At 41.3% G+C, this 21,518-nt stretch overlaps 1 protein-coding gene across 2 annotated transcripts; it reads right to left on the reverse strand.

Moving 5' to 3' along the window:
- Positions 1-3,407: 3,407 nt before the first annotated feature.
- On the reverse strand, positions 3,408-20,271 carry spartb (spartin b). 2 transcript variants are annotated; one of them, XM_017491069.3, is made up of 8 exons: positions 20,096-20,268; positions 18,229-18,972; positions 14,882-15,079; positions 11,386-11,527; positions 9,308-9,502; positions 9,054-9,212; positions 8,263-8,353; positions 3,408-5,944 (listed from the first exon to the last, which is right to left on the reverse strand). In XM_017491069.3, exons 2-8 carry the CDS (start codon positions 18,967-18,969, stop codon positions 5,731-5,733), a joined length of 1,740 nt encoding a protein of 579 aa, XP_017346558.1. In that variant the 5' UTR covers positions 18,970-18,972; positions 20,096-20,268; the 3' UTR covers positions 3,408-5,730. The 2 variants fall into 2 exon arrangements, with proteins under 2 accessions (XP_017346558.1, XP_017346559.1); XM_017491070.3 differs by lacking the exon at positions 3,408-5,944 and adding an exon at positions 7,804-8,034 and having other exon boundaries at positions 20,096-20,271.
- Between the last annotated feature and the right edge of the window lie 1,247 nt (positions 20,272-21,518).

Genomic DNA, 21,518 nt, shown 5'->3' on the forward strand with positions numbered 1-21,518 from the left:
GAAACCGGAGAACCCTGAGGACATGGGGATAATAGTGAACATGTGAAACTCCACACAGTCAGCAACCCGAGCTCAGCATTAAGCCAGGAACCCTGGCTCTGGGAGGTGACTTGTACATCTACAGTACACTTTGTACCATTTAACTCGTCATGGTAATACATTTTCTGACTATAGCGCTTGAATTCATTCGATATTATGTGCATCATGCTCAACATTTCATATCATCACTGAATTTCGAGGTCTAGGCTATATACTGGCACTGGAACAGGTTTGGGGGGCACTTAGTTCTCTTAGTTGCGTCTTAGTGAAGAGAAATCGTAATGCTACAGGACAGAAAGACATCCTAGATCATTAATGTGCTTCCAACTTTGTGGTAACAGCTTGGGGAAGAACCACATATGGGTGTGATGGTCAGGGGTGCACATACTTTTGGTCATATAGTGTCATTATTCTTACTTGTATTAATTTCTACTACATGTAAAAAAAAAAAAAAAAAAAAGATGTCAATAATGTGATAGGGGGATTTTTATTTATTTATTTATTTTTAATTAGTCACCTGGTTGCATACGTGTGCACGCTCTTAAAATTGGGGGCGTGGCTGTGTTCAGAATGAACCAATCACATTCAATCTCATGTTCCCAAGTAATTATCGTACAGCGGTCATCGATGAAATGATTCGGGTTAAGCCCAAATAAAGACCAGCTGTTTCTGTAGGATTCTCTTCACATCTTCTTGGTTTCATCCGACTCCCGAAGTCACGGTCCGTAAAGAACGTACGAAGCACGTACAGGGTCTCGCCGTCGAAAGGAATCGATCAGGAGAGGAACATTAGATGTACCACGGGACACCGTGAAGGCCGTCATCAACAAATCGAGAAAACGGAGCACCACAGTGACCTCACCAAGAACATCACGTCCGTCCAAAATTTCCTAAATAACGCTGCGAGCGGCGTTCTCGGGGGCCAAGCGTGCAGATCCGGCGAGTTGCGTATTCACAGACACACTACAATCGTTGCCTAAGCAACCACATGAAAGCAGAGCCATAAATTTAGACGAAGGGATTCAAGAGTGATGTGCGTGTTTTGACCACGGATAGTGCTGGAATTTTCTGCCTGTCGGAGGAAGAGTCTAGATGATCAAATGGGTAGCAAGGCGGCACTGCTGCTGCGACTCCCGCTGCCACTGGGACCCGTGGTGTCGTCTGGTGCTACTTTGACCTGTGGGCATGACTGCTACTGCTCAATTAAAAACTGCTATTTGATATTAAACCCTGTCAGTCATGCGTTGTCTGTATAATAGCACACTGACGAGTGTCTGATTAGTTACGAGTGACTGATGAGTCAAATTTGGTGAAGATTGGACAAAATTTGGAGGAGATGTAGCAAAAATGGCACTTAGATGGAAGCGTTTCCAGAATGTTATTGTAACTTTTGGACAGTATGCGGCACGGTCTCAAAACTCTGTGCACAGCCTCAGGGCATGGTCCTGAAGCTACCTACCAAAATGTGTATCACTGTGCAAGGTCGTTACTGAGATACAGCTTCACTTCCTGTTTGGCAGCTTTGCTGTCAGATTTGTTGGCACATTACGGGCAAACCATTTGGGATATCAATATTCTTGTGACGTTTTTTGTCCAGGTTGGTCTGAAGATGATGTATGCCAAATTTGTTGTTGATTGGATATTATCTGTAGTAGAAGTAAAAACAGGGGCTGCCATAGAAACCATAACCAGAAGAAGAAGAGGAAGCATATTAAGAAGAAGAAGAAGAAGAAGAAGAAGAAGAATATTAAGAAGAAGACTACTCACCTTTGGTGTTTGGCCCCTAATAATACCCTTTATACAAACATGTTAGGTTTTTACAGCTTTCCTATTATTATTATTATTATTATTATTATTATTATTATTATTATTATTAAAAACTGTTTACATGTTGCATAAAGATCTGTATCTCCTTTTCCAAATGTGCTGAAAATATTCTCAAATATACTTTACAAATATTTCTATAACCCATTCCCACTCCCCCTGGCTTTGTATCCTTCCTAAGAGCTGAACAGATCGAATGAAGCTTTTCGTTTTGCGATGAATTTTATGCGACAGCGCATCTGAAAGCAGAAGAACCAAGTTGTATGCATTGGACTTGGATGTGTGGCAGGAAGTGGAACCTGAAATCCATTTGCTATTAAAAATGTAGGCATGATTGCTGGCACTAGATGGCGCTACAAGGTATGAAATAATCTGAGTGTGTGGCTGCAGAAAGACCGACTGAGCACAGCCTCTGGTCTGAGTCCTGACTGCTCTGATCTAAAACACACTGGAACTATGCAAAAGCCCAGAGACACAGAGAGAGAGAGAGGGGGAGAGGGAGAGAGAGAGAGAGACAGAGAGGCAGAGAGAGAGACAGAGAGGCAGAGAGAGAGACAGAGAGGCAGAGAGAGAGACAGAGAGAGAGACAGAGAGGCACAGAGGGATGGAGAGAGACAGAGAGAGAGACAGAGAGAGAGAGAGACAGTGAGAGAGACAGAGAGACAGAGAGAGAGAGACGGAGAGAGTGAGAGAGAGAGACAGAGAGAGAGACAGAGAATGAGAGACAGAGAGAGAGAGAGGCAGAGTGAGAGAGAGAGAGTGAGACAGAGAGTGAGAGACAGAGAGAGAGAGAGAGAAAGAGAGTGAGAGACAGAGAGAGAGAGAGAGGCAGAGTGAGACAGAGAGAGTGAGACAGAGTGAGAGACAGAGAGAGTGAGAGAGAGAGAGACAGAGAGTGAGACAGAGAGAGCAAGAGGCAGAGAGAGAGAGACAGGCAGAGAGAGGCAGAAAGAGAGAGACAGAGAGAGAGGCAGAGAGAGACAGAGTGAGAGACAGAGAGTGAGAGAGACAGAGACAGAGTGAGAGACAGAGAGAGTGAGAGACAGAGAGAGAGAGACAGAGAGAGAGAGGCAGAGAGAGAGAGGCAGAGAGAGAGAGGCAGAGAGAGTCAGACAGAGAGAGAGAGACAGAGAGTCAGACAGAGAGAGAGAGACAGAGAGAGTCAGACAGAGAGAGAGAGACAGAGAGAGTCAGACAGAGAGAGAGAGACAGAGAGAGAGAGACAGACAGAGAGAGAGAGACAGAGAGAGAGAGGCAGAGAGAGAGAGACAGAGAGAGTCAGACAGAGAGAGAGAGACAGAGAGTCAGACAGAGAGAGAGAGACAGAGAGAGTCAGACAGAGAGAGAGAGACAGAGAGAGTCAGACAGAGAGAGAGAGACAGAGAGACAGAGTGAGAGAGAATATTTTGTGCTACATTTAACAGCTTCTATTTATTATAGAGCCAAGTAAATCAGACTAGAACCCAAGCAGAGGCCAGATTTGAACACATAAACGCAGTTCTGAAAAAAAATACACAACAATAACACACAGAAACACACACAGCTCGGCTAGGAGTAGCACGGTTTATTGTGTCAGATAATTCTATTAATATTTAACCATTATTTATCTGCAGTTAAATATAATGCTTACACAGTAAGAAGAATGCAGTGAACAAGAGGGACACACACACACACACACACACACACACACACACACACACACACACACACACACACACACACGAGTGGTTTTCCATTGCAGTCTGAAGCGATGCTTGACCATGTGTTGCTTTTCCTTTCATACAGTTTAAAAGAAACGGGGAGAAAAAGACAAACATTTCAACTATTTCCTGCCAATTCTGTTTTGGATCGTTGTCCTGCAGCACACCCCCACATTTCAATGAACATCTTTATTCATTCATTTCCTTATTAACAGAAATTGTAAAATGTGAGTACATAGTTTCTTTTTTTCATTGATTTTTTATCCCAGACACGTCTGCACTGAACGGCCCGAGTCGGAGTTTCTTTGGAGAACTAGCAGCGTCTGAATGTTGGTGCACACATAAGCAGCTCAGATCAAGTTCACCCACATGTCAATCAAATCATTTCTCAATCCTGTTAGCTTGGCTGGAAATATTAAAATAACAGCAGCAAACGCACACACGCACACACACACACACACACACACACACACACACACACACACACACACACTAACTGCATAGCAATGCATCAGTCAAATATTAGCTTTAGTTCAAAAGGACTTCCAATAAAATATCTAAAAATCTAAAATTATATATTAAAATATTTGATCTCATTTCTCTCATTGATTAGTAGTCAATAACGCGCATCTTCAAAAAGACATCCGACTTAATATTCTTTCTTCTAATCTAATCTACCGGACTTGTAATCGAACAGTGTAAAGCTTAAAGAGATGCAATGACAGAATATATATATATATCTTTATAAATAAAGCATGTAAATCTATAATCATTTATAATCTATAGATCTAGTGCAGCATTTAGACACAGAACAGGAATGTTTTAGAAACATTACTAAAACCACTACTGGTTTATCTTTAGGGGTGTATCGCTAAATAACTTTGGCCCTTATATGTCAAAGTGTACGTTCTTGTCTGAACCACGCACACACACACACACACACACACACACACACACACACACACAGGAATGAATGAGAATTTAGGAAGAAGACTCGATTTCGCTGTGTTTTTTGGACTGGAATTGGTGAAATTGTCTGTCCCGGTAATGTTTGTTGGTAAATGAGACCTTTTCGCTGCGCTCCTGTTCAACGCACGTGAATGGAAGAGGGCTTTTGGCTGAATCATACGTTCTGATGACGTGTCTTGGCCCAAATCTGCAGAAACTCTGCGGTAATTGTGAAAAAAAAAATAATTTTTTTTTTTTTTTTAAAAATGGCTAGCTCCTCCGAATATTGCGGGGTTTGCTCGATTGTGTGTTCGTTTCTGCGATCGCGAAATCATGAAATCCTAGACGGACGACAATCATTCGTTTACAAAAGAAGGGCATCCTTTTTTTTTCCCCCATTTATAACTGTGTTTAATCATGTGGAGCGTCCGTGAAACGAGTTACCTCCTGGTCCTGCGTGTTCCGGCGGCCATATAATCATTCCATCACCTTTTCTTCACGTTAATATGATAGAAAGGGGGGAAAAAAAAACAAAACAACAACTTACGCTACTGATAAACCTGTAAACGTTCCTGTGGCAGAAAACATACCGCTTTAATATAACCCTGTTACAAACCACTTGGACTGGAGGCTCCTTCCACTTATTATTAGTCTTTGATGGACTGTGATTAATAACCATGCTTGATTACATGTTCTTGGCAAGAAACTTGAATGATTTATTAATTAAATGTGCTACGGAACCAGATTTGATTGAAAAACTTAGCGTATTACGTTAACTCTAGTTTGAATTCAATTCGTTTTAACCACAGATCGTGGTCTGTTGAAACGTGACGCTCGGATTCATGCGCTCTCCGACCCGACGCAACATCGTCATCTGGGAGGATGAAGGGATGAAGAGTGAAACTGTAATGGTTCGGATTTTGATCGCGTCGAAGTCACGACGTTGACGAATAAAGGCCAAAGTAAAAGGTGTTCTGGATGAAACTACAGTAGACGACTATCACGGCTAGCGGATAATAAGGCAACGCTAGAGATCTTCAAAATCCGTTAGGATTCTTAAAAAGAGGAGTTCATCGGTATAAAAATAGACTCCGATTAGAATTTATAGGCAGCATGTTGGTAAATAATGAGACAGTGAGAGCCAGTAGAGGTTATTTTGTGTAAATAAACAAACCAAAGCAGGTCAGTGTTAGAACCCTGTCCATTACATTACAGCAGTCTATTTCTGCTCTTTGGGCTTCTCCTCTCGTTTCTCCGTCTCCGCCTCTCCGTCTTGCACTCTGTAGTCTTTCAGAATGGCGTGTGCGGTTTCTTTACCCGTCTTCTTCACCATGGCCTTGATGCCCAGGTTGTCGATGTTGAAGGCGGTGACGCCCACGTTAATGGCGGAGTTGACGGCGTGATCGGTGGCCTGCCCTGCTTCAGCCCCATACCTTCACCACATAATCGACATTAGTTAAAAGAGGGTGATTATTATTCATTTTTTTTTTAGGACAGAAAGGAGCAGAGGAAGATGATGAGCAGCTGAGGAGTGCGGGTTTAAAGCGTCCGATCTAATACACATGCAGTGGTTCATGCATTCCTAGCATCATGAGTGAGTAAAGCATAAACGCCACGGAAAACCAATGAAATCACACAAACGCTCCGTTTATCTGCTGTTTCGATTATTCACAATGATAACTGACAAAGATGTGTAAAGCTGTAGATTTGTACGGTAGCGATATTCACGGATAACCGGATTAAAAGACGGATAAGCCTAGAACTCGGTACGTTCACACGGACGGCGGTAATCTAACTACTGACCTTATTCTGAATGAGACGATATTCTGATTAAGGTGTTTACATGAGTCGCTTTTAGAATACTCCTTTCATGTTCCTGTTTTACGTGTTATAGAACATAGATCGATTATCGGCACACGTCATCACGTCACCGCGCCACGCCGTCCGACGTCCCTCCGGAATTTCACGTATCGACGTACAGTCGGTCTTCGTTATGGGACCGTATACAGTTTTGGGTGTTTTTATTTTTAATTCTGCGAACGCTTCAAGTGCGGTGAATTGTTTGTCGTGCTGTACGTGCAAATAGACTGGGGCTGCGTCCCAAACCTACTATACAGCATCTGAGATACATGCATCTCGCCTACTAATAGCGGGTAAGTACGCGGTTTGGGACGCAGCCATGCTCTCTCGTTTGCCGTCAAACGGTCGAGCGCTGCCGTTTGTGTACGTGTCCTGTCGCAGAATGCGGTGAAAACTCCCACACGACGTTAATAGTGTGATTAAGGCGTGTACGTGTCTGTAACGCACGTCGATAACGCGACTGAAACAGGAACCCTCCACACGTCTTAATTCCATCAATTCGAGTACGACTTTAATCGGATTAAGGTCATCGATAATCTCTGTTTACATGCGAGTTTCTTAATCAGAGTATCGTCTTAATCGGGTTCATATCGGATTATCGTCCGTGTGAACGCACTGACTGTCTCGTGTGCTGTGATAACAGCTGGAGTAGGAGTTTGACTGTTCCCATCCACCATGTGTCATCGACACTGATGTACATTTAGATGCTAGTCTTCTTCATTAAAACGAAGCGTGTTTGTGGCGTGGATCGAAAACACGGCCCCGAGCCCAAATGATCATCATGTCTGAGAATACCGTGTACCCTAGAAGCTCTAATAATAAGCTTATTCGTATGATAAAACGCACTTTCGGGAAGGGCGATATGACAAAAATATCATATCATGGTTCTATGATACACGTTACGTATCATAATATACAAGTTTGCAAACTGCCAGCAATACAATTGTGTTTTTTAAAAAAAATTATAAAATAAAAAATAAACAAAACAAAAAAACCTTTTGTTTTTTTTTTAAAAAAAAAAAAAAAAAAAAAAAAAAAAGTAAACGCTATAAAATGGAAAAGAAAAATTATCAATTTATTTATTTTAAAAAAAGTAATATTTATCACTGAAAAACTTTTTAGAAAATTTAAGTTAAAATGTAAAATCTCTAATTCTATTCTTCATAGTCGCAAACATAGTTTATTAATTAATAAATATTAAATTATTTCATTAAAAAAAATTAGGTAGTTTATATTTGTAGCAAGTATTGATGAGCACAGAAGTCTAATATTGTGGGAAATCTGCACCTCTTCATTTTTAGGCAGCAATATTCAATGAATATACTTGATCTTGTTGCTCACACACACACACACACACACACACACACACACACCCCACATTCTATTAAAAACTAATACTGAATTAGAAACGGTAATGAATTTGATTATTGCAAAAAAAAAAAAAAAAAAAAAATGATGGGAATTTAAACAAACGTTTTCATTCCATTAAGTGAGGACGCATCGTGTCCCATCACCGTACCGGTTAGCAGGAGCCACAGCTATCAAATCATAACCACTATTAGCCATAGCAGTGCTTTAGATGGTTAAAAATTAGCAAGCGCAATACAATTAGAGCTACTTTTTCTCATTCGGGGGATCTGATATGTTCCCTAGACCCCTGAATCTGTAAACAAATAGAGGGGAGAGATGCACATGTAAGTGGCTTTAATCAGAAATAAAGACGAGACCGTGTGCAAGTGAATCAAGAGTTAACACAGCAACGGATGAACAGAGTGTGCTGGTTAGATTAGGATTATAAGACTGTATTTACGTTCTTCATGCATACTGGAGGAAACTGTTATGGTCTATAATAACGACTAGAAAATCAATACCTCCTGAACTTCTTACTCACTTGTGCTTGACGGTGGTGACCGTCTCGGTCGCTACGCTCTTTGCGATGTTCTTGGCTGCGGTTTCCAGGCCTGTCCACATCGTGGCGAATCCTGAACAACATCAGACCAGAAAATAAATAAATAAATAAATAAATAAATAAATAAATAAATACACACACAAAAAGGAGAATGTAAGCCTTAATATCTATTACCCTTTACATTTATACATTTTAGTACAAAATATTGTATCCCCCCCATGACTTCCAGGTGAAATGGAAAATGCTCTATTTTACATTTTGGCCACAAACAAACAAACAAACAAAAACAAACAAACAAATAATTGATTGATTGATTATTAGATGGTCAGGGGTTTCTTGTCTTTGTGGTTTCCCATCTAGCATTGCATGCAATATGGACAGTAAAAGACTACACGTTATTTCTATTTTTGCAGACTCATTACTCCAAAGTAACCGATCACCGTGGAGTGGCCGAGACAGCTCGCTGTAAACCGTCCGGATCGTGCGGCTAGGGCTTCGAAAGGTGGAAAGACGTCAGAGCGGCTGAGGCGGTGCGACGCTGCTCGGCTTTATCGAGGAGATCGGTTTTTGAAATACCGGAATAGAAGAATGACTCTCACTTTCCGACGTGCACTGCATTCAAATCGCAATAGTCAAAGATGCACCATGAAATTTAAGGGAACGGTTTCGGTCACGCTTAGTTTCTAGACTCCTACACTCTCTACAGAATAACTAGTTGGGCGGGTTTGAAATAAAACCAAGCGAAGATTAAAACACAGTGGATTTAACATTACCTTGAACTCCACTTGCAGCTACGACCATGGCCCCGTCTATATTGGATCGTCCGTCCTTGTCTTTCTTCATGGACTCTGGGATCAGTTTAGCACTGTGTTTCTTTACGTGAGGGGCTAACTCTCTGCCCACATGACCAGCGATGGTGCACAGCCCATCCACTGCAAACATCGAGACTGTTCAGATGCAGTCAAAACAAAAACTACAACACTTTCTAATGAACTGGGACGATCAGTGTTGACAAAACTGTGTTTACCCAGAAACTGGCTGACTTTCACAGCTCCTCCTGTGGCTTGCTTGGCTACGTGGAGGCTTTTAGTGACCGTAGGGCTGACTTGGGTTGGCCTGTCATCGGGGGTGATGTGTTCCCTCAGTTTGGATGCTCCTTTTTGGATGGCCTTCCCGGTGTACTCCGCCCCCTTCGCTAATCCCCAGCTCAGCCAGGAAGCTCCTGCGAATGTATTACAACAACCACAGCCATAGCTATTTAGTCACGGGTGTATTGTTACAACGTTAAAGATATGGCCCGACTAAAAAATAAAATTTACACTAACACTTATTTGGAGTAAGTGGAGAACATTTACGATTAGCCACTTACCACAAAGGTAGTCAATTAGCCATCTCTGACAGCCGACATAATGCGAACATGTAAAACATGGCCACTCGATTTTTATTTTTATTTATTTTTGTCTTTCAAACCACATCCAGCTTTGCAGCCCAGGGAAGGACACATCATTAATCCATTAGCTAGTCTACCAAGAAAGTGGAAGCTCCAGTGTGCTGCCCTTTCCCATGTTTTTGTGGATGGAAACGGACACTACTAAAACGTTGTGGTAGACGTAACGCAATAGCATACGGTGAGTTAATCGGATAGTTAAGCTCATTGGTACAGTCTGAAGGAAACAAACATGCTGATGCCTCCACCGGCTTGCCTTCTTCCCAGAGTACATCCTGGTGCCATCTCTTCCCCAGGTAAGTGTCCACATGATGTAAAAGAAAACAGGATTCATCAGACCAGTCCACCTTCTTCCATTGCTCCATGGTCCACTTCCGATGCTCATGTTCCCATCGTAGGAGCTTTCGGTGGTGGACGGGGGTCAGCACGGGAACTCTGACCGTAGCTAGCTAGCATGAATTCTTTTTCAGTCATTTTTCTAACCACGGCTCTTCTGTTGGGATCGGACCAGACGGGCGAGCCTTCTCTCATCACGCGCGTCAGTGAGCCTTGGACGCTCGTGACCCTGTCTCCGGTTCACCGGTTGTCCTTCTTTGGACCACTTTTGGTAGGGACTAACCGCTGCATACCGAGAACACCCCACAAGACCTGCCGTTTTGGAGACGCTCTGACCCAGTCGTCCAGCCATCGTAATTCTTCCCTTGTCAAAGTCGTTCAGATCCTTACGCTTGCCCATTTTTCCTGCTTCCAACACGTCAACTTCGAGCACTACCCGTTCACGTGCCGCCTAATAAATATATCCCACGCCTTGACAGGCGTCGCTGTATCGAGATAATCGATGTTGTTCAATTCTCCCGTCGGTAGTTTTAATGTTACGGCTGATCGGTGTAGCTCTAGCCTGAAATTAAATTATTTTTAATAATTTTATTTGAAATAAATGTAAAAAGATTTGGCCATGTAAGCTTGTAAGTTAGCTTTATTTGTTTGCTAGATAAGTTAAGGAGCCCCAGAAATAAACCTTGTATAGGCAGAATGATTTTGGCTTACTGACTTCATAGTTCAAATCAAAACTGGGTTTAAATAATAATTAAAAAAATAAATAAATAAAATAAAATAAAAAACCCATAAAGCAAAGATGATTTAAAAAATTATTCAATTAAAAAGCTTTCTACATGAAGAAAAAAAAAAAAATACTATAAAGAGTCAAATATCAATAAACAACAAATAAAACAAACTATAAGTAATGACCAGTTTCAGGTGCGGGTTTATAAGGAAATTAGCTGGTTAGTTTTACGGAGCATCGTGGAGAATCTTCCACAGTTCTTCCGGAGACTCTGACTGTCACACTTGCTTCTTGCACGCGGACTATGCGTATAAACCCAGCCGCTTCCGCACGTCCTTTTTGTACGAAAGGTGGTCCGTTAGGTAATATGTTGCTTCCTTTACTCCCATACAATACTTCCTGAATGTCTCCAGTAACATTATTTTGTAATGTTTGGAAATATAAAATGGTTTTTACAGCCTCGGTGATGCGAAAGTCATTAAATAAACATCTTTAACAAAATTTGTACTTGTGTTTAAAAAAATAAATAAATAAATAATAATAAAAAAGGTGTCTTTTGCATAGTGAAAACGTAAAGTACGTCCTCAGGTCTCACCTGTAAGAATCCCATGAGCCACTTTCTCGCTCCACTCTGGAAGTGCGTTCTCCTCCTCAGCAGAGGGCGCCACCTCAGGCACCACTGGCTCTATGGGCACCTTCTGAGGCAGGTTAATAGTGTCTTCTGCTTCACCAGACGGCTTGGACACACACGATGGTACGAAGCAGTTAAAACATGACATTATGTCCATTACAGCATCACGCAAGTGCAGCCACTAAAAGCAAACGATGACCTAAAAATAAAAAGAAACGGCTTGGGGGAGTGAATCTGCGAACTTGTACAACTTTGCAGTGATAATGTCCTCGTTTTCTGTTTTCATTAAACAGCTGTTTGAGGGCTTTGTGCGGTCGGTCAGCAGACGGAGGACATCACACAACGCACTGTTCTTTTCAAAAACAAAGCGAGGGCTTGTAGCTGCACCCACCTTTAAGAAGGACGGTGACGCTCGGTGACAAGCCCCGCTGCACGATGAGACGAACATGCAGGAATGTTTACAAAGTGTGTTCTCAAACAGGAACGTGTGGCATCAGGTAGGACGCAAGGACGTCATTATCCGCCGACACTCGGTGATAAAACTGACCCAAATCATAACAATGAGTTACTGTTGAACTTTCTCGATCTTATTTTTAGGTCAGACGGATGATGCGGGTGAAACGAAACCCGGCGTTCGTGGCGAGGTGATAAAGTATTCCAGCCGAATACTTAATTCGAAGTTTCCTCCTGCGTTTGTTGTCGTGAAGCCTAGCAGGGAGTTGGCGGTTTAAAGCAGCGCTAACTCTAGATTCTCGAGCGGGAATATATTTTGAGCCACTGTTTCTATAGAACCCAAGCTACAGGAAGCAGAAAGTACTGCGAGTACCGAATGAATTGTCAAGTGCCTCGCCGTATTTAACCCAAGGACGGGGCGGAACTGAATGTCCTAGCTGGGAAATAGGGCTGTGACGGTATAACACTGTGTGACATAGTACAGACGATGACAATAGCGCGTATTATTACTCTCATTCATTATACCACACCAGTTCATCATTTTTATCCATTTATAGCTACATTTAATGTTGTGGAACGTCCAGGAAACCAGTTCTCACGTTATCGCAGCTATAAATAGACGTCCCCTCACCGACCGGTTTGTTTTTTCCCTCTCTTGAAGTTAATAAGAGAACAGAATGCAGTTTGTCGTGTTACAGAGAAACTCCGAACCACGTAAACTCCTCCTTCCTGAAGACTTTCCCACGGCGGAAAACATCTACAGTGACCTCTTTACCTCTGACACTGCAGACGCTTTCCAGGAACGTTAACTAAACATCTCCTTACGAAAAGCTTCACCGTATCAATAATGTGAGCGTGTTAGCGGTTACTGTAGAAACCGAATACGTTATTGCTTTTGGTCATCAACTTACACAACACCATCTGACCAATCAGAATCGAGAAAAACGGGTCGAGCTAGCAAAACCATTAGCAACGAGCAACATTGGATATCTAACTCAAGACGAATGAAACCCTAAAGTAGGTCGCTGTTTAGTTGTTTACTTTGAAGCGATTGTTTACTAAAATCTGTTCGGCTTTCCATCTCTTACCGCTAACAAATAAATACAGTCATAGTCACGGGTCATAAGTATAAATACGGTACGTCTGGCGGAATCTCCAAACGGCCGAGGGACTCGTACGCGACGATTACAAAAGGTGCAAACATTCACTGACGCTCAAGAAGGCAACACGATGCATTAAGAGCCAGGGGGGGTGTAAACTTTTGAACAGGATGATCGATGCAAATTATTATTTTGTCTTCTGGGGAACCTGTAATTATCTTATGGAGCTTCTGAACGGTGATACTAAATGAAATTTTTACACATATATATAAAGAAACAAAATAATCATTTACACCGATCATCCTGTTCAAAAGTTTACACCCCCTCAGTCCCTCAGTCGTCTTCAGTGTGAAAAGATGGATCTGAACATCATATAGTCGCCGTTGGAAAGACGTCAAATATGCAGAAGATGCTGGAGATGTAAAGAACGTGCAGGACCTGGGGGATTTTTCTGAAGAACAGCGGGCAGTTTAACCGCTCAGGACAAACACGGGAAACATAAAAACAGTCGTGGATCATCCGGGTAACAACTCGCAGTATTAAGAATGAAACTTTTGAACTGGATCGTTTGTGTAAATTCAGTTATTAATGGTGTCTTGCGGACTATACGTAAACATCTGTGATGTCAACTAGTCAACTCTGGGAGTCTTTTTTCTTTCAACTATTAACATTCTGCAGATTCCGCAAGGCGTATGTAAACCTATGACCTCGACGGTATATGACGTATGCTTCTACTTCTGCTAGTGTACAGATATAGATTAATATAGCTTAAGCGGTGATGCTATTTATTCCTAGTTGCTAATGTTTGGGTGGAAAAAAAATACTAGAAAAAGCCCAGACACAAACGCGGTATCTAATACTCAAGAGAAAAAAAATGCCCAAATAAAGCTAACTAACATTAGGAAAATATCCTAAAACTAGTTAGCTAATGATGAGCAGAGAAAGAAATAAAAAAAATGTTGCTTGGATGTGGTCCATCTCTAAAACTAGCTACCTATTATTATTATTATTATTTGAGAAAAGAAGGGAGTCGAGCAGTTACTTGGTGTGCGACCAACTGAGCAACTTTATTACATTTGGATTTTAATCATATACCGTCCCAGCCCTATTTGGAAGAATTTCAGAAATATTCCACATTTAAATCTGGAGGTTTTGCAGGAAATACAAAGGCACTTGCCATTCAACAATATTACAACCTTCAACCTGGTACCTGGTTAAATAAATCTCTTAACCTCTCGAATACACCCGAAATCTGTGGAAATAGGAGTCGGTGCGTTACTGAAGCAGACAGATGCATTACGATTGTGCTGGTAGACCAAATCATACTCTTTAAATAGAACACCGAACTACGTTTACGGCAAAAACAATAATAAATCCCCCCAAAAAACAAACAAATTAATATATACAATTCATATGTGACACTGGGGAAGAAGGAATGTTATGGCATTATATGCCGATGTAATAGGAAGGTGGATGAGACTGCTTATTGTTATTATTTTCCAAATGGAAAACATTCCAGTAGTGAGACGATAATTAATAATAATAAGAAGAAGAAGAAGAAGAAGAAGAAGAATACGCAGCTCCTTCATTTTTAGTTTTACTGACCACATAAGTCACATTCCGGATATCTCGGTTTCTACTGGACCGTAAGATGGAGGCTCGTGAACTCACAAATCAAAGTTCACCAAGATAAAGTCGGCGCGAAATGAAAGCGACTGATGTCAGAAGCTCATGGCTTTGTTAGGTCATTATCTGAACGCTCTCTCGCCATATATCGTACTTCGTTATTGTATTACTCTACTCCATCCTCGCCACAAGCATTTCGATGTGTATATGTCTGTGAAAAGGATGAATCAACTTGACTCGAGTGAGTATAGCCGAGTAGATGGAGACCTATAGAAACTCACCTGGACTCTCAGGTCCGTCAGGTGAGACAGGACGTCCTGGAAGCGGTCACGCTCTGACTGGGGCAGCTCAGAGGACAGCACCACGCCGACGTAGTAGCCTGGAGAGGGAGCCATCAAATCAGGGAACATGTAGACTCCTGTGTTACAGAGCAGGACTGGAGAGTCCGTGGCCATGAGGGGATAAAGCCAGTCACACACCTGGAATCGGCACAAAAACACCTCCGTCAGTCATCTTCACATGGACGTGGACCGGAGTGATCGATATGGCAGAAATATCACGGTGAAAGACAAATGAAAACAGCTGACACAAAGCATCCAGTGGTAAATGGTCTGCATTTATACAGCCCCTTTTAACCTTGGCAGTTCTACAAAGCGCTTTACACGGTTTCTCGTTCACTCGCGCACCCATGACAGCAGGGCTGCCACGCAAGGCGCTAGCATGCCACTGGGGAGCGACTTGATCAATCATCCAATCGGTTACAGAAATGGGCAAAAATATCATTTCAGGACAGACGATAGGAATCACAGTATATATTTTTAGCTGGCTAACAAACTGCCAACGAAAGACTTAAAAAAAAACAAACAAACAAAAAAAACAGACAAAAACACAGCTGAAACATGTGCAGTTCTGCCCAGATGTGGCAAGGAGACCAAAAAACAACAACAACAACAACAACAACAACAACAACAACAACACCCATGCAGCTCCACAGTGTCCGTGTCACCCCATCCATCACGTGACTACATGACTTCAGAGATCGCGCTCTGAATGTGATGACCTGAAGCACAGTCCCTCTTTCAGACTTCCTGTCCGGGAGAAAGTTCAGCCGAGAATACGTCCCTCTTCAGGACGCTCGGCTCTCCCGAGCTTTACGACATGACACCGAGACCTTTAGCACCAAGCTTGTTTCTGGCATAAGTGCAGCGTTTAAGAATAAACACATTTCACCACAGTCTTTATTTGTATCTGAAACAAATGTTTGGTGCGGAGTAAGAGGAGGTGAAGTTATTAGATCGAGGAGGTGGGGCTGCATGATTACGGCTACGGTGAATATCGACATCACGGATATCGGTCGCAGGAAACAGGAGTGCTGTGCGTGAGGCAGGGAATACCACCTGGATGGACAACTTAGAGTCGTCGATCAACCTGCGGGCATGTGACTGGAAGGCCGGAGGAAACCGAACAACCCGGAGGAAACCCATACGGATACTCAGAGAAGATGTAACACTACACAGATGGCAGCTGGGGATCTAACCTTAACCCTAACCTCAACAAACAAACAAACAAGTAAATAAATATATGCCTAAATAAATATTTAAATAAAAAAAAGTAAGAAAATAAATACATTGCTAGATAAATGTTTCAACAAACAAAAATAAATAAATACATGGCTAGATAAATGGATGAACAAATAAATACATGGCCCAGTAAATGTTTAAACGAAGAGAGAAACAAACAAACAAACAAACAAGTAAATAAATAAATAAATGGCTAAATGAATGTTCAAACAAACAAAAATAAATACATGTATAGATAAATGGATAAACAAATAAATACATGGCCCGGTATATGTTTAAACAAACAAACAAACAAACAAACAATCAAGTAAATAAATAAATACACAGCTAAATGAACGTTTAAACAAACAAGTAAGAAAATAAATACATGGCTATATAAATGTTCAAAGAAACAAAAATAAATACATGTATAGATAAATGGATAAACAAATAAATACATGGCCAAATAAATGTTTAAACAAACAAACAAACAAACAAACAAATATATGGCTTTATAAATGTTTAAACAAATAAATACATGCCCAATTAAATATTTAGACAAAGAAACAAGTAAAGAAATAAATATATGGCTAAATGAATGTTTAAACAATTACAACTATAATAAATAAATTAAAATAAATAATAAGATGGATATTTATTTTTATCTTATTTAACAGCGTGCTTGTGATTTGATGCAACAATACCGAAGGTTAAAATAATTTTATTTTAAAAAAGCAATAGTAAACATCAAACAGTAACTTCAAGATGATCAGATTAACTCCGCAACATCAAGGCTGAATACGTTACAACTGGTTTGTTTGTTTGTTTGTTTGTTTGTGTGTGTGTGTGTGCGTGCAGTTTATCAGATTATTTTGTACATGTAAACACACCCATCTCCATCCGTACCACGTACACCAGTCACGAGAGCGGAACGCGCTCAGCGTACTGTGTGGAGAGTTTATAACGCACGGGCGGATACTGAAGAGATATAATCAAATACGGAGGAACTTCTTCCAGGCGGTTCGTAAAAACACTCCCGATATCCCGAATTTCATCTGGAAAGTATTTTAAGTGTTTCAGCAGACACACAAATCTCTTACACGACTTGTTTCCACAAAAGACTAAACAGATTCATTTTTTCCATCTGTGTGGCTTTCTCTCATTTAACATTTACAACGTTACACTCGTCCACGCAGCTTGCCGTCGTCTTTATCTCTTCCGACATGACGACATCGCACGCCTTTCCTGACCCTGAGGTCATGCGAGGACATCCTGACGAATACACGCTCAGGTGACGGTTAGGACAGATGGACAGGGGAAGAACTGATTAACTAAGCCGGCGAGATCATGTGCTGATGTTTGTGAAAGCGGGCGAAAGGGCGGTGTAGGCGGAACTAGTCCGGTCTGAACGACTGCGATCCGATAAAGTGCATTAGCTCCCGAGTCATTCGTCGATCGTCTAACGAGATAACAGCGCCAGGACACGTGCCGATATCGAACGTAAATGCCTCCTCAACCTACAGTCCCTTCCGGAAGGCCAGCTCTTTAGTTCCTGCTCTACGCTGAAGACATCTGGGATCGGGATCTATAGATGAATACGAGATGACGGAGCAGAATTTCACCCATCGTTTCCTAGATGCGTTAAACAACGTAGAATATCACCAAACTGTAGGTTTCCTATTTTGTGATGCTTTTCCAGACGCGTACTGCAGCTTCTTTTAGTTGTTGCGTCTCGCTTCGGTCTCCTCTTCTGGAGGTGAAATGTTGCTCAGTTAGGTGAAGGTCTGGTGATTGACTTGGCCGGTCTAAAACCTTCCACTTGGGGTTCAGTGTCTCGCCAAGGACACTCCGGTATGTGGAGTCACGTGGGCCGGGAATCGAACCGCCGACCCTACGATTAGTGGACGACCCGCTCTACCACCTGAGCCTAGCCGCCCACTATTAAACGCTCGCAAAACGAAAAACGGGTGCTTTAGAATACCCGTTCTAAGATATAATTGAGCGTCCGAGCGATAAAACCTCGACTGTACACGCTACCTGGGAAAACAAGACAGGCTTTGATCACTTACTTGTAGGAAGGCAGGTGGCCGGGTGGGCATCGTCTCCGGACGGTCGTTGGTGAACTTCACGATGCGCAGGTATCCTGGGTAAGAGGGTGCGCTCACGTGTCCATCGGGGCTGACGAAAAAGATCTGGACGCCGTTGGGCAGGAAAAACAGCTCCTCTCCTTCTTCCCCAAGGATCTGTGACGAGGTGCTCGAGCTGGACGTGTGACTGTAGAACTCATCCCCGACTAAAGACAGCTCTCCTGCAGCTGTTCCATATGAAATACTGACGTGTCCATCGGCGGCTTGCGGGGAGTACGCAGGTGGTCGTTCGGTTCCTGCAGCTTTTCCGTTGGAGAACAGGACCGTGGGCGGTGGCGGTCTCGTTGGGAGTGCAGGGTACAGGTTCTGAGAAGACGCCCCGTTGCCTGGTCTGCTCGGAGCAGAAGGAGGAGCTGAAGGAACCAGGCTGTTCTCCAGCACTGTTAACCGAGACATGATGTTGTTCAGAGTCTCCTGCATCTTCTGCTGCATCTGCCGTGCAGAATCCCACTGAGTGCCCACGCACTCGTCTCCCTGCGTGGGCACGCTGAGCCCTCTGAGAAGGTGCTGACGTCCCCGACGGTAAAGCTCCAAAGCCTCTGTCTTGCGCCCCGCCTCGTCCTCAGAAAGAGCCTTGGTAATGCACTCGAACGCCCGTTCATAGCTGTCATTGATCACCTGCAGTCTGGCTCTGTTGAAGCGATCCTGATTCGATTTCTCCATGCCCTGTGGGTAAAGTTTTTAGAAAACAAATATAAGTAACCAAGAACACATTCGAAATATAGAATTCGTGGCACGAGTGTTGCGAGTTTAAGTTTTCATAGTATAATAACCTAATCTGAAAATATCGCAGCTTCCATGGTTTCAAGGTATTACCTATGCGACCATTTAAAGAGGAAACAATCTGGGAATGATCAAATCCCCTAACTGATTGACTAATTCTTTCTTAGAAAGGTATTTTTGAGAATGACTTTTCCATAAACTCTTACACTGTCAGTGTTTATCACATTGTCATTAGAACCTGAAAGAGATTGTGGACTTTCTTTATAATCATACAGGTGCCAATAATTTTGAAACCAGTGTTTTATAGAGGGTAAAAAAAAAAAAAAAAAAAAACTATAGTTTTTTGTTTTGATGTTTAAATAAAAATAATATTATATCCGCATATATGTGTAAACTCAAACTGCCCTTCATTAGTAGTATTAACAGTGTTATCAATTGGCATGTTATGAGGAAGCGTTTTCCGCCCGTATTCAGATACAATCCCGCCTCCAACGCTATGATTGGCTAACACTATCCTCCACCTGCGCTGGGATTGGCTATTAGCTCAACGCGATCAAACTACTATCGCGGAACTTATCTGAAAACGATTGGGTTACAAAAAAAAATCTTTTCAGAATGTTTACAGTAGCCATTTTCAAGCTAATGTTGCTCAGAAGCACAGCTGGATAGCTAACACACACATAAGTTCACATTTATTAAATGATACGCGAGTCAGTGGCGTTGTAAAATCCTGTAAATAACGCCAAAATTGAGTCATGTAATGTTAACTTTAAAATGGAGACCTACATGCTAAACGAACGTAGCTCATTCTTAATATTATGTTAGTTACCCGGATATTTTGGACTGACATTGAATTCGGAGACGTTTTAATCCTGGACGTGGAGGAACATAAAACACGTATAATATGTTAAACAGTTAACGTGAATGTAAAATTAAGTTACTAGCTTGCTCGGTAAGCCATGTAAGTAACACTTGCATAACTAGCCCACTGCTGGCCTATATTACACCTTAGTTACTAATACGTGATATAACATATATTACCACAGAGTTTACATGGATAACTTACCAAAAGAAACGAGCTGGTGTACAGAAGTGAAGCTGGGCAGGTACGCTAAATAAGTGTCAGTTTATTCCAGTCCCTCTGTGTGTTTGACAGTTTGTGAGTCCAGGATTCTGCGTTGCTGCCTTTTACATCACCGTCCTACACACATTCACGAAGCTACAAACCATCTAGTAATGGACTTGGGGAATTGATATGAGTTGTAGATCGTACAGTCTGCGTGCGTCCGCTTAACTTCCGCATAGAATGTGCTGGATTGGCTGGTTGTCTCATGGTCTGACCAATCAGAAAGCAGTAGAAGGAAATTAACGCACTGACTGCCTGTAATAATAATGAATATAATAATAAAATAATAATAATAATAATAAAAATAATAAGGTATAATCTATATATTGTTTAACACATACTACTACTACTACTACTACTACTACTAATAATAATAATAATAATAATAATAATAATAATGAATATATTGTTATTTAACACGTAAATATTAATAACTACTACAACAACAACAACAACAACAATAATAATAATAATAGTAATAATAATAATAATGTATAATGTATTTAACACCTACTACTACTACTACTACTACTACTTATTATTATTATTATTATTATTATTATTATTATTATTATTATTATTATTATTATTATTATTATTATTATTATTTAACCTGGTAAATTATAAACAAATATGTAATGTGGTACAAAAGTAGATTTTGAAGCCCAGCTTACTGCTTGTCATTTAGTTATTATTAAAGTACTGACAATACTTCCAATACTTTCAGGAAAGTGTTTGTTGTTGTTGTTGTTGTTGTTGTTGTTGTTGTTTGTTTGTTTGTTTGGGGGGGGGTTGCATAATTTATTACAGCATTGAATTTACATCATCATCTCACTCAGTGTCATTGCTGATCACAGTCTCTTCATAGGATTTGTGAAGAAACTGGTTGGATTGCAAATTTTCCCAGCTTCATAGATAATAATGTTCTAAAAAAAAAAAAAAAAAAAAATCTAACACTAAGACATAGATGATTTCTTTTGGTGCCCATATAGCAGCTGACTAAAACAGTGGTCAAAATACTACTTAAATAACCATTATCATCTAGTAGATCAGGCTGTGAAGCCTGGCCCTGGCGTCTGTTAATTAGGAAAATCTCGACTGTAATTACTTGTGTATCAGCGGTTAGCAGTGTAGGCGTGAGGTGTATGGTTTCCAAAGAATATGATATGGTCACATGGTACTAATTAGGATCAAATTTATTTACACAGAAACGTACAGAATATCACTGTACCTAAATAATGAATGGTCATTACGTGTCATTTCCTGCAGCTGTGTTTAGGTCATGAGATCTAATAAGACACTGAACAAATACAAGACTGGTAGGCTGATCAATAGTGTTGAGTTCTTGCAGTCTATTTCTGCA

Source organism: Ictalurus punctatus, chromosome 17, assembly GCF_001660625.3.
Source record: "Ictalurus punctatus breed USDA103 chromosome 17, Coco_2.0, whole genome shotgun sequence".
Taxonomy (NCBI): Eukaryota; Metazoa; Chordata; class Actinopteri; order Siluriformes; family Ictaluridae; genus Ictalurus; species Ictalurus punctatus.

What these genes read in the sequence shown, in the direction of transcription:
- spartb (XM_017491069.3), bottom strand. Translation starts at nt 18,969, where the DNA reads ATGGAGAAATCGAATCAGGATCGCTTCAACAGAGCCAGACTGCAGGTG. An exon ending in GAAAGTCAGCCAGTTTCTGG is followed by an intron (nt 9,213 to 9,307) that starts GTAAACACAGTT and finishes CGATGTTTGCAG; the next exon opens with TGGATGGGCTGTGCACCATC. An exon ending in GTCACCACCGTCAAGCACAA is followed by an intron (nt 5,945 to 8,262) that starts GTGAGTAAGAAG and finishes TATGTGGTGAAG; the next exon opens with GTATGGGGCTGAAGCAGGGC.